General features: G+C 50.7%; 1 protein-coding gene across 1 annotated transcript; it reads left to right on the forward strand.

Moving 5' to 3' along the window:
• On the forward strand, nt 595–8398 carry ZNF584 (zinc finger protein 584). Its single transcript, XM_018063262.1, is given in 7 exon segments — nt 595–1057; nt 1921–2050; nt 6109–6213; nt 6875–6955; nt 7063–7401; nt 7404–7628; nt 7631–8398. Coding segments are annotated over 7 exon segments (1128 nt in total). The 5' UTR covers nt 595–1039; the 3' UTR covers nt 7861–8398.

Here is a 14336-nt window from a genome sequence, read left to right on the forward strand (position 1 = left end):
TTTATAGCAATTTATCCGTAATTGCTTAGAACTGGAGTCAAACGGATGCTTTTCCATGGGTAAATAAATAAGGAAATTGGTACATTCACACAATGGAGTATTATTTAGCAGTAAAAAGAACTGTGCTCTGGAGCCACGAAGAAAGCATGGCGGAATCTTAAATGCGTATTCCTAAGTGAAAAAGTCAGCTGAAAAAGGTGCATGCTGTATGATCCCAGCTTGATGACATTTTGGGAAAGGCACAACTAGAGAGAGTGAAATTGCCGAGGTCTCAGGGGAGGGGAGGGAGGGGTGAACAGATGGATCCGAGGAGGTTTTTCATGCAGCAAACTATCCTGTCGTATCCTGTAATGACTGACGTGTACAACAAAGCGTAAATTCATACTTCCTCCTTTAAAAGCGACAAAACCAGTATAATTATACTCTTTGGTCTGTAACAAACAAATACATTTGCCAATAACGGAAAGGCAGGTGGGTGGGACAAAGCCGTCCTCCGCCCGCGACCAGGTCCGAACGTCCAACCGGAAGTCCCGGGCCCGCCCCCGCCGCTCTCCCGGAAACGCCCCTCGTCGGGCTCCGTCGGCTACGCGGGTCCAGACGCAGCCGGCGACGTCAGTTACGCGACAGGTGGTTCGCGCGCCCCAGGCCGGGCCACGCGAGACCCGGGGGTCGAGCGAATGGAGGCACACGGAGGTGCCACCTGGCGGCGCCGGCCGGCCGGGCCTTGCGACGTTGGGGTCGGGGGTCCGTTTTGCCTCCGCTGGCGGTCCCTGCGTCACGGGGAGGGCAGTGGGGCTGGGCTCCCGGCGTGGCCCCGCGCTGTGAGGCACGTTGAGGGCAGCGCTCTCACCGCGGGGACCGTCACCGCGCCTTTGCTCGCACCGTGACCCCGGCCAGGAGTCCCTTTCGCTGAGACTTGCTGTTGTCCCCCGAGAACCTCCTGAAGCGGCTCCTGGTCTTCAGTCGGCCGGGGGCTCGGGCGGGCTGGCGGGTACGGATCTCAGCTGAGCCTGCTGAAACTCTCCGCCATTCGGTTCCGATGGCCAAGGAGGCGCAGGTGAGTGGGAGGTGCGCCCCAGTTCTCAGCACCCGAATCCCCACCCAGCAGGCCTGGACTCTGAATGGCCTGTGAGAGGTGAGGAAGGCTGTGACAGGTGAAGGGCAGTCTGCAGAGACAGAGACGGAGGAGGGACGGGGATCTGGGAGCTACGTGTGTGGTGTGGTTCCCGGCGACAGAGGGTTGCAGGGTGAGGAGGTCCTCTGTGCAGAGCCGGGGGGTACCCTTGGCCGTGGGCCGTTGGAGGTGTGGCGGGGCGGGGGGCGAGGCAGGATGGACTTGAAATTGCTCCCCGTGGTAGCACCCGGGAGACGCCAGTGTGCACCGTGGCATGCGAGAGCTGCCAGTGGGGCGGACTGGCGAGGCTGTGCTGAGGGTGTGGGGTTGTACCGTGCTGCCGTACAGTTACGTGCCAGGCGTGCAGGAAGGCAAAGTGGAGGGCCTTCGGAGTATGGTACTCAGGCCTGAGAGAGAGAGGGTACCGTGGGTTTTGTGGCTTCCGAATGGTGATCCCTGGGAGACAGGGAGTTGACTGGCAGGAAATAGGATGGACCTGTGTGCTTCTAGGCGTCCATCGATGGCAGCCTGTTGTTGTGGGCTGGATGCAGAGTTTAATAGCAACAAGATGAGAGAGGCACCAATGGTACTGGGGGCCCTGGGAATCCTCTGAGCCAGGGGTCTTAAGAGGAGAGAGGTATGAGGGCCTGTGAGTGGTGGGGGCTCACAGGGAACCATGACGGCAGTGAGGGATGTGGCGGGACCTGAGGCACGGGTCAAGGGCGTGGGTGTGCCTCTCTGTCCATATTTTGGTTGTCTTTCTGCCCATTATTGACCCTAAGACTCAGTGGAATTTATCATTACAGGGCCCGGTGACTTTCGAGGATGTAGCTGTGTATTTCTCCTGGGAGGAGTGGGGTCTCCTTAATTTGACCCAGAGGAGCCTGTACCGTGATGTTATGCTGGAGAACTTTGCACTCATTGGCTCACTAGGTAAGTCACACTTTTCCCCAGCAGACAGACCACCTCTGCCTTTTCTCTATGGGAAGCTCTGTTTATCCTAAAGCCCACAGAGTCTGTGTGCCCTTCCCTGTCTCTCTCTGAGCAGCCCTATTGGCAGCTTTGACACCTGTTGCCCCACAGGCTCCTGGAGTAGGGCTTGGGGTTCACACGTTTATAGTTTGCCTAACAAATCCCAGCTCTGTCTCTTTCTGGCTGTGTGACTTTGCTGAAGCTTTGGCCCCTCTGTGCTCTGAGTTTTGCCTTCCTCCTCCAAAAGAAATTTTATAGGGCCAGATGTCAACCATGAATTGAAATCAGTAGATCAGTTTGGGCAGGATAGCCACTTTTTTTTTTTTTTCTGCTTTGAGTGGTTTGTGGGCTTTTAGTTACCCATCAGGGATTGAAGCTGCGCCCTTGACAGGGAAAGCGTGAAGGCCTAACCACTAGATCTCCAGAAAATTCCAGGACTGCCATCTTTAATATCTTTCAATCCATAAACATGAATGTATTTCTGTTTATTTAGCTCCATATATTTTTTAAAAATAATTTTATGTATTTATTTATTTTGGACTGTGCTGGATCTTGTTGCTGCGGGTGGGCTTTCTTTAGTCGCGGCAGTTGGGCCACTCTTCCTTGCCATGTGCAGGCACTGAGGTGGCTTCTCTCGTCGCAGAGCGTGGGCTGTAGGGCAGATGGGCTTCAGAAGTTGCAGCAAGTGAGCTCAGTAATTTCAGCTCCCAGGCTCTAGAGCACAGGCTCAGTAGTTGCGGCTCAGGAGCTTAGTTGCCCCATAGCACGTGGGATCTTCCCGGACCAGAGACTGAACCTGTCTCCTGCATTGGCAGATGGATTCTTTTACCATTGAGCCACCAGGGAAACCCACTAGCTCTAATTTTTTAAACAGTGTTTTTAATATACAAGGCTAAATTTATTTCTGAGTATTTTATTCATTTTGATGCTCTTCCCCCCCCTTTTAATCTTTTTTTTAATGCTCTTTTAAATGGAATTTTTTCTTAATTTCATTTTAGATTATACATTGCTAGTGTATAGAATGGAGAAGGCAATGGCACCCTACTCCAGTACTCTTGCCTGGAAAATCCCATGGACGGAGGAGCCTGGTAGGCTGCAGTCCATGGGGTCGCTAAGAGTCAGACACGACTGAGCAACTTCACTTTCACTTTCATGCACTGGAGAAGAAAATGGCAACCCACTCCAGTGTTCTTGCCTGGAGAATCCCAGGGACGGGGGAGCCTGGTGGGCTGCCGTCTCTGGGGTCGCACAGAGTCGGACATGACTGGAGCGACTTAGCGGCAGTGTATAGAAATGTAATTGATCTTCCTATACAGATCTTGTACTCTGCAACCTTGCCAAGTTCATTTATTAGTTCTAATAGCTCTTTCAGTGGCTTGTTTGGTATTTTCTATGATGTCAGGACATCTGTGAATAGAGATATTTTTACTTCTTCCTTTGCCTAACCAACTTGGCTATTGGATATAAATTGTAAGAGTGGACGTCTTTCCTTGTTCCAGTTCTTACAGGAAAAGCACTCATCAGTCTTTCACTAATAAGTATGATGTTAGCTATAAGTTTATTACATATGCCCTATTCAGGTGAGGAAGTTCTCTTGTTGAGTGCATTTATTGTGAAAAGTTGTTAGATTTTGTACAGTGCTTTTCCATATCTATTGAAATGAACATGTGATATTTGTCCTCTATTCTATTAATGTGGTGTATTACAGCAATTGATCTTCTATATTCATGAGTTATCAGTGGTACAATTTTCTTTTCTTGTATCTTTATTTGGATTGAGTATGAGGATAATTTTGGCTTCAATGGATGAATTGGGAAATGTTCCCTTCTTCTCTTCTGTTTTATGAACAGTTTCTGAAATATTGGCGTTAATTTTTGTGTTAATATTAACCTATGACACCATCTCAGCCTAGCTTTTTTTGTTTTTCCTGTGGGGAAGTTTTTTTTTTTTTTTCTTAAGTCTTTTCAGCTATTCTATTTCTTCTTCAGTTAGTTTATCTCTGCTCTCTCTCTTTTTTTTCTAATTGTCTTCCTTCTACTTTTGGGTTTTCTTTTCTTCTTTTTGTTCCTTGAAGTATAAAGTTAGGATATTGGTTGACGGTCTTTTTTTAAAAAATTCATTTTATAATTGAAATGTTGATTTACAGTGTTTCGGGGTACAGCAGAGTGATTCAGTTACATGTATAGAGATCTTTTTTATTATTATGTGTGTTGTGACAATATAAGAAATATGTATTTTGTCTTTGTTCCCAATTCTTTGGCATGCAGCTCCTAAAACTTTTGGAATCTCTGAAGTAATGAGATGCTAATGTATGCTGATGAACAATGACAGTTGCTGGGGACCCCTGGATAGCTTCAGAATAGGGGCTGGTCACCAGAAATATCAGGGGATGATTGGAAGGTTGGATTTTCAGTTACTCCCAGCCTCCTCCTCTCACTTCCCTACCCTGACTTTTCGGGGGGGTGGGGGCTGGAGTTTGGGCCAATCATCAATGGCCAGTGATTCAGTCAGTCATGCCTATGTGAGGAAACATCCATAAAAACTCCAAAATGACCAGTTCAGAGAGCTTCTGGGTTAGTGGACACATCTGAGATGCTAGGAGAATGGTGCCACCAAGGGCATGGATCCTTCTTACCCTCTGCATCCTTAGCCTCCACCCCTGGCATACCCTACCCTTTTCATTTCTTCCACTGGGCTGTTCCTGAGTTATAGCCTTTAAAATAAATTGGTAATAGTAAGTAAATTCTTTTCCTGAGTTATCTGATCTGTTCTAGCAACTTATTGAACCTGAAGAGGAATCAATAATTGTGAGAATCCCAGATTTACAGCTATCAGAAATATGGGAGGCAAGGGACTTCAATTGATGCCTGAGGTAGGGGCAGTCTTGTGAGACCAAGCCTGTAACCTGTGGGATCTGGTGCTAATTCCACATATCTGGTGTCAGAATTGAATTGAATCCTTAAACACCCAGTTGGAGTTGGAGAAATGGTATGGAAAACCCCCATGGATTTGGTGTCAGAGGTGTTGTGAATAAGACAGCTCAGAGGTGTTGCTATAATTTTCCTTCTAAGCAAGACTTTTCCCCATAACTTTTGGTATGTTGTGTTCTCTTTCATTTATCTCAAAGTGTTTTATAATTTTCCTTGTGGTGATTTAGGAGTACTTTAATTTCCATAAGTTTGTGAGTTTTCTGGATTCACAGACATGGAGAACTGACTTCTGGTGGCCAGGGGATGGGGCAAGGAGCAGGAGGGGGTGGACTGGAGTCTGTGACTAGCAGATGCAGATTCTTATATATAGAATGGATAAGCAACACAGTCGTATTGTATGGCATAGGAAAGTATATTCATAGCTTGTAATAAACCATGATGAGAAAAAATTCTAAAATATTTGTAAATTTCCCAGTTTCTTTTCTGTTGTTGCTTTCTACTCTGAAGTCTACTGAGGCTTGTTTTATGTCCTAGCAAATGGTCTCTTTTGGAGAATGTCTCATGTGCATGTCAGAATGGAGGAGACTATGTATTCTGTTAAGTAGCATGTTCTATAGATGTCTTTGAGGTCTAGTTGATTTTTAGTGTTATTCAAGTGTTATATCCTTCTTTTTCTGCCTAGTGGTCCTATCCATTTATGAAAGTTAGAAATTGAAGTCTCTATTATTGTCTTAATTCTTTATTTAATTATTGTCAGTTTCGCCTCACAGGGAGTTCTCTTCTAGAAAATTGTGGTAAACCAAACCATGATATGTTCAGTATCTTCCAATAACCTATAATGGAAAATAATCTGAAAAAGATATACACATATATAACTGAATCACGTTGCTGTATACCAGAAACTAATACAGTACTGTAATTCAACTATATTTCAATTTAAAAAAATAAATAAAAAACAAATGAACATTCAGCTGCCTCCGACAGTTTTTTTAAAAAACGTAGAGTCCCGTGTTCTAATACTTGACCTCCCTCATGGCTGCCCTGGTGACACGAGCTGCGTCCGTTTTTGTGGGGTGGGTCAGCCTTACTACTCTTCTCCCTCAGGGTCCCCCAAGGTTGCCCACATGGAGGGTGAGGAAGAGGCCTGGGTGCCCAACACGGTGGACAGTGTGGTCAGCAGAGCAGAGGCCAGGAAGGGTCCCAGACTCAGTGACTGGGGCTAGGGGAGGCCTTGCTTCCAGTGATGCGCATCTGTGTGCGCTGGCGCTTCGGTGCTGGGGCCAGTGACCACAACTTACTCCCACCTTGCCCTTCTTCTGGACTCACCGCGTGGCCTGGCAGTCTCTCCTGAGGCTCTGGATGACCCACCCCTCTGGCCTCTGTCTTGCTCCCTCTGCTCTGTGCCACTGCAGAGCTGCCCACTGTGACCTGCTCTGCACGTGACCTGAGGTGCGCGTGTCCGTCAGCGCTCCATGGACACTGGCCGCTGCCAGTCACCTGTTCGCTGGGGCTTGCTGCCATCAGCGTCACTGGCCCAGCTGAAGCCCTCGGCAGGGCACGACTTGAAGACCGGGCCCCCTCCCTGCAGTGCTCCGGTCCCTGTCCCCTCGCCCCTGTCCCCCCGTCCCTGTCCCCTCGCCCCTGTCCCCCCGTCCCTGTCCCCTCGCCCCTGTTGCAGTTCCCCTGTTCTGGGTTAGGCAGAGCCCTGTTCCCCTGGACCAGCCCCCCCTCATCTGAACCTGTCCCTGCAGCCTCCTGCACGTCTGTGAACACCTCCGTGGGCGTGTGCCACAGTCACCGGTGCTGAAGGTGCCTCCTCCCTGCAGGCCGCTCTCAGTGCCCGCCTCTTCTGTCCCAGGTTGTCTGGGTAGACTGCAGGATGAGGACGCCCCTCGCGAGCTCGGAGAGAGCTGCCGAGTCTGCCTGTCAGAGAAGCCCTGTCTGTGGGGGACGTCTGGATGGGCCTTCCCTGCCTCTTTAGGCCTCCTCCAGTCTCAGGCTGCCCGCAGAGAGGGGGCGCCCTGCGGGAGCCCCGAGTGCAGTGAGGCCTGCCCGCCCGGCTCCGCTGGCCAGCGGCAGCAGGGCGGCCTCGCGGCACAGACGCCCTTCCGGTGCAGTGGCTGGCCTTCAGGCTCCTCGACCACCTCGTTGCTCACGCCGGAGAGAGGCCCTTCAGGGGCGCGGCAGGTGGAAGCAGCCCCACGGAAAACTCAACCCTGGTTCCTCACTGGAACGCTCACGCTGGAGAGGCGCCCCGTGTGTGCAGCGAGTGTGGCAGGGCCTTCAGTTACCCTTCTAAACTGAGGAAGCACCGGAAGGTTCACTCTGGCATCAAGCCTTTCAAGTGTGCCGAGTGCGGGGAGACCTTCACCCGCAAGGACGCGCTCGCCTGCACCAGAGAATCCCCACCGGAGAGCGGCCCTACGGCTGCGGCGAGCGCGGGAAGGCCTTCAGCGTGCGGTCCACTCTCACTCGGCCCCGGAAGGTGCGCCCCCGAGAGGGGCCGCGCGAGCGCCGGCAGTGCGGGAAGCTCTTCAGATACAACCGAAGCTTCGTCCTGCGCCGGAGGGTGCACGCGGGGCAGAGGCCCCACGGCTGCGGCGCGTGTGGGAGGCCTACGCGGCCCGCTCGGGGCTGCGCCAGCACCTGAAGGCCCACAGCGGCGAGCGCCCCTACGCGTGTGGCCTGCGCGCGAGGACCCACCCCGCCAGGTCCTCCCGCAGCCGCCACCAGCGCTGCCGCACCGAGCAGCGGGCCCACGAGTGCCCCGAGCGCGGTCGCGCCTTCAAACACGGCTCGACCCTCCTCCAGCACAGGAAGGGCCCTGCTGCAGGAAGGCCATAGCGGGCCGGCAGGCAGGCAGGAAGCCATCGGCCGCGGCTGGCGCCTGCTCAGGCTCTCAGTCCAGAAGGGAGGCTGGAGAGAGGGGCCCTTTGCGAGCGGAACCCGCCGCCCCACGCCCACACCGACTGGGGCAGGTGTGCTGCGCTCCTGCCCGGCCGGCTGCTTTCTGTGTTGGGCCACTGCCAGTTCCCGTGACAGGAGCCGTCCCACCCCTCCGAGCTGGCAGCTCCTGTAGCGCATCAGTGACTGTGTGCTCCGGGAAGCTGCTCTCTCCTCCATAAGGGAGAGTCATGTGCGCTGGATTCCATATGGGGTCTTATTCCCTCCCCACAGCCAGTTCAGGTGTGGATGGGACCTAGCTCTGGCCAAGAGTAGCTAAGCAGTGGCTGCAGGGGCCTCCAGGGAAGGTTAGCCATCTTTATGGACTCTGTGGATGCCACGTTTGGTCCCTGTCATGGCTTTATCCAGCCCTGGGACTGACTGTCTCAAGCGGTTCTGAAATGTCTAATAAAGACCTTTTGGTGTACGCCACCCTTAATCTGTGGGCTCTGATCTGTGTGTGTGGGAGGACTGAGAACCAAACTGGGCTCATGAATAGAGAGCACTGTTTCTCTGGAGGTCCCTGACTGTTGTCTGCCTCAGTGGGGACAGCAGGATGGCAGAGGCCAGCTCCAGTCAAGGTTGGCTGAGTTTGCACTGGAGCTTCAGACCTCGGGGAGAAGACTGAGGGGCTCTGTGGGTGGATCCCTGGCCTGGATGTCAGGTGTACCTCTGGGCCCAGAGCTTGCCTGGAGAATGGAGTGGTGGGTAGAAGGTCCCCGTGTGACTGGGCACAGGGACCAGCTGGGCTCCTTGTTTCTGGGGAAAGTTCTGCAACCTCCAGTGCCAGCCAGGAGAAGCTGCTTCTAGAATCAGCTCAGAAGCTGAGCTCTCTGAAACCGAGAACATGGAGGTAAGTTTGAGAGTGGCCGTATGTCCTGCAGGGGCTGCTGGGCAGAATGAGTGGGCACGGGAGCACAGACAGGAGTCCTGTGGGGCGGGGGGCCTGGCACATGTGAGGCTTGAGCTGGTTCTAAAGAGGAATCCATGGCTGTGCCGGGAACGTGGTTTCAGGGGGTGAGGCGGGCAGTTTCTCAGGCATTTCAAGCCTGTTCTGTGTCCAAGGTCACTGTCAGCAAATAACCTACAGGTTCCTTGGATCCTCAGAGCTTTTCTGGGCATGTTCACTTCCTGGCCGTCACCCTGGGGCTGAGAGAAGATCCCGCCATACTGGGATGCAGCCTTCGTGACCTGGCTGGGGTTCCTGGTGTGTCTGCACACTGCAGCCTTGACTTTTTGCTGTTGCTATCACAGGGCTCCAGGGAAGGAAGCTGTTGACCCACATGTAGGTCCAGATCTGCTGGCTGAGGGCCCTTTGATTTTAAAATGTTGGAAACTACTCTTTTACAAGGTAAATGTCAGTTCAGCGAAACTTGGTATGTGGTTGTCACTGTGTCTCGGGTCTACAAACAGTGCTTCACGTCAAGAAGAAAACGTTTGTGGAGGCGTGTCTGGGGAGAGCCAAGCCCCACCTGGAGGCTTGGGGCCGAGTGGTGCTCAGCCAGGGCCATGGGTCCGGGTTGGAACATAAAGGCTGCTGCCGCCTTCAGCGGCAGCAGTTCCTCTCACACCCCGCTGGTAGGAGAGGCGCAGCCACGGGGGCAGGAAGTTCCCGGCCAGTCTGCTCGGCGTTTCCAGCGCCGTAAGGCACACGCCACCCCAGGCCTGCTTGGGCCATGTGTGTGTAATCCTGTGTGTAGTAACTGTCTGCCTTTGAGAGAGTCATTTCCTAGGCAGGTTGATAAGAAGTCTAGGGGTCCCCAAGGAGAGAGGGGTCTGGAATTCTCAAAGAGGAAACAGGACAAACTTTCTTTCTTCCTCTGCATTCTTTAGGATTATGGATCCTGCCTGAGGACAGTCTCTGGATTAAACCTGGTTAATCATGTTATCTTAAAATGTAAATTATGGGGGTCAGTTCAGTTCAGTCGCTCAGTCGTGTCCGACTGTGCGATCCCATGAATCGCAGCACGCCAGGCCTCCCTGTACGTCACCAACTCCTGGAGTTCACTCAGATTCACGTCTATCGAGTCAGTGATGCCATCCAGCCATCTCATCCTCGGTTGTCCCCTTCACCTGCCCCCAATCCCTCCCAGCATCAGAGTCTTTTCCAATGAGTCAACTCTTCGCATGAGGTGGCCAAAGTACTGGAGTTTCAGCTTTAGCAGCATTCCTTCCAAAGAAATCCCAGGGCTGTTCTTCAGAATGGACTGGTTGGATCTCCTTGCCATCCAAGGGACTCTTAAGAGTCTTCTCCAACACCACAGTTCAAATGCATCAATTCTTTGGCGCTCAGCCTTCTTCACAGTCCAACTCTCACATCCATACATGACCACTGGAAAAACCATAGCCTTGACTAGACAGACCTTAGTCGGAAAAGTAATGTCTCTGCTTTTGAATATACTATCTAGGTTGGTCATAGCTTTTCTTCCAAGGAGTAAGCGTCTTTTAATTTCATGGCTGCAGTCACCATCTGCAGTGATTTGGGAGCCCCAAAAAATAAAGTCTGACACTGTTTCCACTGTTTCCCCATCTATTTCCCATGAAGTGATGGGACCGGATGCCATGATCTTCATTTTCTGAATGTTGAGCTTTAAGCCAACTTTTTCACTCCCCTCTTTCACTTGCATCAAGAGGCTTTTTAGTTCCTCTTCACTCTCTGCCATAAGGGTGGTGTCATCTGCATATCTGAGGTTATTGATATTTCTCCCAGCAATCTTGATTCCAGCTTGTGTTTCTTCCAGTCCAGCGTTTCTCATGATGTACTCTGCATAGAAGTTAAATAAGTAGGGTGACAATATACAGCCTTGACGTACTCCTTTTCCTATTTGGAACCAGTCTGTTGTTCCATGTTCAGTTCTAACTGTTGCTTCCTGACCTGCATACAGATTTCTCAAGAGGCAGGTCAGGTGGTCTGGTATTCCCATCTCTCTCAGAATTTTCCAGTTTATTGTGATCCACACAGTCAAAGGCTTTGGCATAGTCAATAAAGCAGAAATATATGTTTTCCTGGAATTCTCTTGGGTTTTCCATGATCCACTGGATGTTGGCAATTTCATCTCTGGTTCCTCTGCCTTTTCTAAAGCCAGCTTGAACATCAGGAAGTTCACGGTTCACATATTGCTGAAGCCTGGCTTGGAGAATTTTGAGCATTACTTTACTAGCATGTGAGATGAATGCAATTGTGTGGTAGTTTGAGCATTCTTTGGCATTGCCTTTCTTTGGGATTGGAATGGAAACTGACCTTTTCCAGTCCTGTGGCCACTGCTGAGTTTTCCAAATGTGCTGGCATATTGAGTGAAGCACTTTCACAGCATCATCTTTCAGGATTTGAAACAGCTCAACTGGAATGCCATCACCTCCACTAGCTTTGTTCCTAGTGATGCTTTCTAAGGCCCACTTGACTTCACATTCCAGGATGTCTGGCTCTAGACGAGTGATCACACCATCGTGATTATCCGGGTCGTGAAGATCTTTTTTGTACAGTTCTTCTGTGTATTCTTGCCACCTGTTCTTAATATCTTCTGCTTCTGTTAGGTCCATACCATTTCTGTCCTTTATCAAGCCCATCTTTGCATGAAATGTTCCCTTGGCATCTCTAATTTTTTTGCACTCTATGTAGCAAATCTAGGCCCTTAAATCTATCGCTCATTTCCACTGTGTAATCATAAGGGATTTGATTTAGGTCATACCTGAATGGTCTAGCGGTTTTCCCTACTTTCTTCAATTTGAGTCTGAATTTGCTAATAAGGAGTTCATGATCTGAGCCACAGTCAGCTCCTGGTCTTGTTTTTGTTGACTGTATAGAGCCTCTCCATCTTTGGCTGCACAGAATATAATCAATCTGATTTCAGTGTTGACCATCTGGTGATGTCCATGTGTAGAGTCTTGTCTTGTGTTGTTGGAAGAGGGTGTTTGCTATGACCAGTGCATTTTCTTGGCAAAACTCTTATTCGTCTTTGCCCTGCTTCATTCCGCATTCCAAGGCCAAATTTGCCTGTTACTCCAGGTGTTTCTTGACTTCTTACTTTTGCCTTCCAGTCCCCTATAATGGAAAGGACATCTTTTTTAGGTGTTAGTTCTAAAAGGTCTTGTAGGTCTTCATAGAACCGTTCAACTTCAGCTTCTTCAGTGTTACTGGTTGGGGCATAGACTTGGATTACTGTGATACTGAATGGTTTGCCTTGGAGACGAAGAGAGATCATTCTGTTGTTTTTGAGATTGCATCCAAGTACTGCAGTTTGGACTCTTTTGTTGATCATGATGGCTACTCCATTTCTTCTGAGGGATTCCTGCCCACAGTAGTAGATATAATGGTCATCTGAGTTAAATTCCCCCATTCCAGTCCATTTTAGTTCGCTGATTCCTAGAATGTCGACGTTCACCCTTGCCATCTCGTTTGACTACTTCCAATTTGCCTTGATTCATGGACCTGACATTCCAGGTTCCTATGCAATATTGCTCTTTACAGCATCAGACCTTGCTTCTATCATCAGTCACATCCACAGCTGGGTATTGTTTTTGCTTTGGCTCCATCCCTTCATTCTTTCTGGAGTTATTTCTCCACTGATCTCCAGTAGCATATTGGGCACCTACTGACCTGGGGAGTTCCTCTTTCAGTATCCTATCATTTTGCCTCTTCATACTGTTCATGGGGTTCTCAAGGCAAAGATACTGAAGTGGTTTACCATTCCCTTCTCCAGTGGACCACACTGGGAATGGCAAACCACTTCAGTATTATGGGGGTAGGTCTGGTCTTTACAAGGATTATGTAACAATAATATATCCTGCCTGAAGGCAGTCTCTGGATTAAACCTTCTGGCTAATTCTGTTATCTTAAAATGTAAATTATGGGAGTAGGTCTGGTGAGATCTTTACAACCTCCAGACATTCTTTGGATTCATTGGAGAGTATATAACTCCACTGCTAACACTAGCAAGGGGGTACTCTTTCTATCCCCTTCTGATGTCTATGTCAGAAGCTTTCTCTATCTCCTTTATACTTTAATAAAACTTTATTACACAAAAGCTCTGAGCGATCAAGCCTTGTCACAGGCCCCGGATTGAATTATTCTCCTCCAGAGGCCAAGGATCCCGGCGTCTTTGTGTGATTCAGCAACAAACTCTCACCTTCAGCATGGAGGTCTGTATGGAGCAGAGTCAAAGTCTGGCAGGGCCAAATAGGGCCCAGATGTCCAGGCAGGTGGGGGTTAGGGCAGACTGACCAGACACCTCACCGACAGGGCGGCATGACCCGTCTCCTGACCTCTCGGCCTGCTTCTCCCCCATGGCCCCTCCATGGGTCACCTCTGCTGGGTGCCTCTGCACTGCCACTCCTTCTGGCTGAAAAGGTTCTTGGAGTCGCCGCCTCCGATTTTCCTGCCCCCCTAAAAGCGAGCAGTAGCAGCGGTCACTGTCACTCTTGCCTGTGCTTCATTTCTCTTGGAGCTGCGGTTGCTCCGCAGTAACCCTGTTCTTCAGTCCCTCTGCACGTTAAATCTCTGTATTGCACATCAGATGGAGATGAAATGCATCTACCACGGGGCTCAGGCAAAAGCCTGGCACCCAGTAGGACACTGGGGGATCTCTGGTGGCCCTGAGGGATGGTACTTGGCCCAGATCACAGCCCTCTCGGAGCTGACCCTGGGGAGTGAGAAGGTAGGAGACCTCAGGGAAAGACTGGTGCTTACCCCGTCCTGCACTCACCTGAGTCCAGGCACACCCGTCCCAGGCTGTGAGCAGCTGCTGCGCCCTACAGACTTCACTCCCCTGGCAGGACGAAATCCACAGGCCCCTCCTGCGTGAAACTGACATTGTAGTAAGGTGGTATACCGAATGCTGTGTCCCCCCACAATACCTAGGTTAAAACCTAACCCACTCAGTGTTCTGTATTTGGAGGTGGGGCCTTTGGGAGGTTGATGAGGTCATGAAAGAGGAACCCTTGTGACTGGGATTAGTGGTCTCATAAGAGGCCCCCAAGGACTCCCTCTCCTTCCCGGTGAGGACATAGAGGATGGCTGTCAACCACGATCCTCACCTGACACCAAACATCCTGGCACTGTGATCTTGGATTTTCCGGTCTCCAGGACTGTGAGACATTTCTGTTATTTCTAAGCCTCCCAGTTTACGGTATTTGTTACATCAGGTGGAATGGACTAAGACATGGGAGGCAGACATCCCTCGAGAGAGCACACAACTGGCGGCTGTGAGCAGGGCCGTGAAGGGCCCTTCAGTGTGTGAGTGAGGCCCCTCCTGGTGCACCATACCTCAGGACCCCCGAGTCTGTCCTTATGTCTGTCTTCTGGGGGCTCACATGACCCTGCAGTTGGCTTTTACCTTGCAGTGAAGAAAAACTTCATGGCCTTGAGTCATGTCTGCTTC

This window comes from Capra hircus, chromosome 18 (assembly GCF_001704415.2).
Source record: "Capra hircus breed San Clemente chromosome 18, ASM170441v1, whole genome shotgun sequence".
NCBI classification, from domain to species: domain Eukaryota; kingdom Metazoa; phylum Chordata; class Mammalia; order Artiodactyla; family Bovidae; genus Capra; species Capra hircus.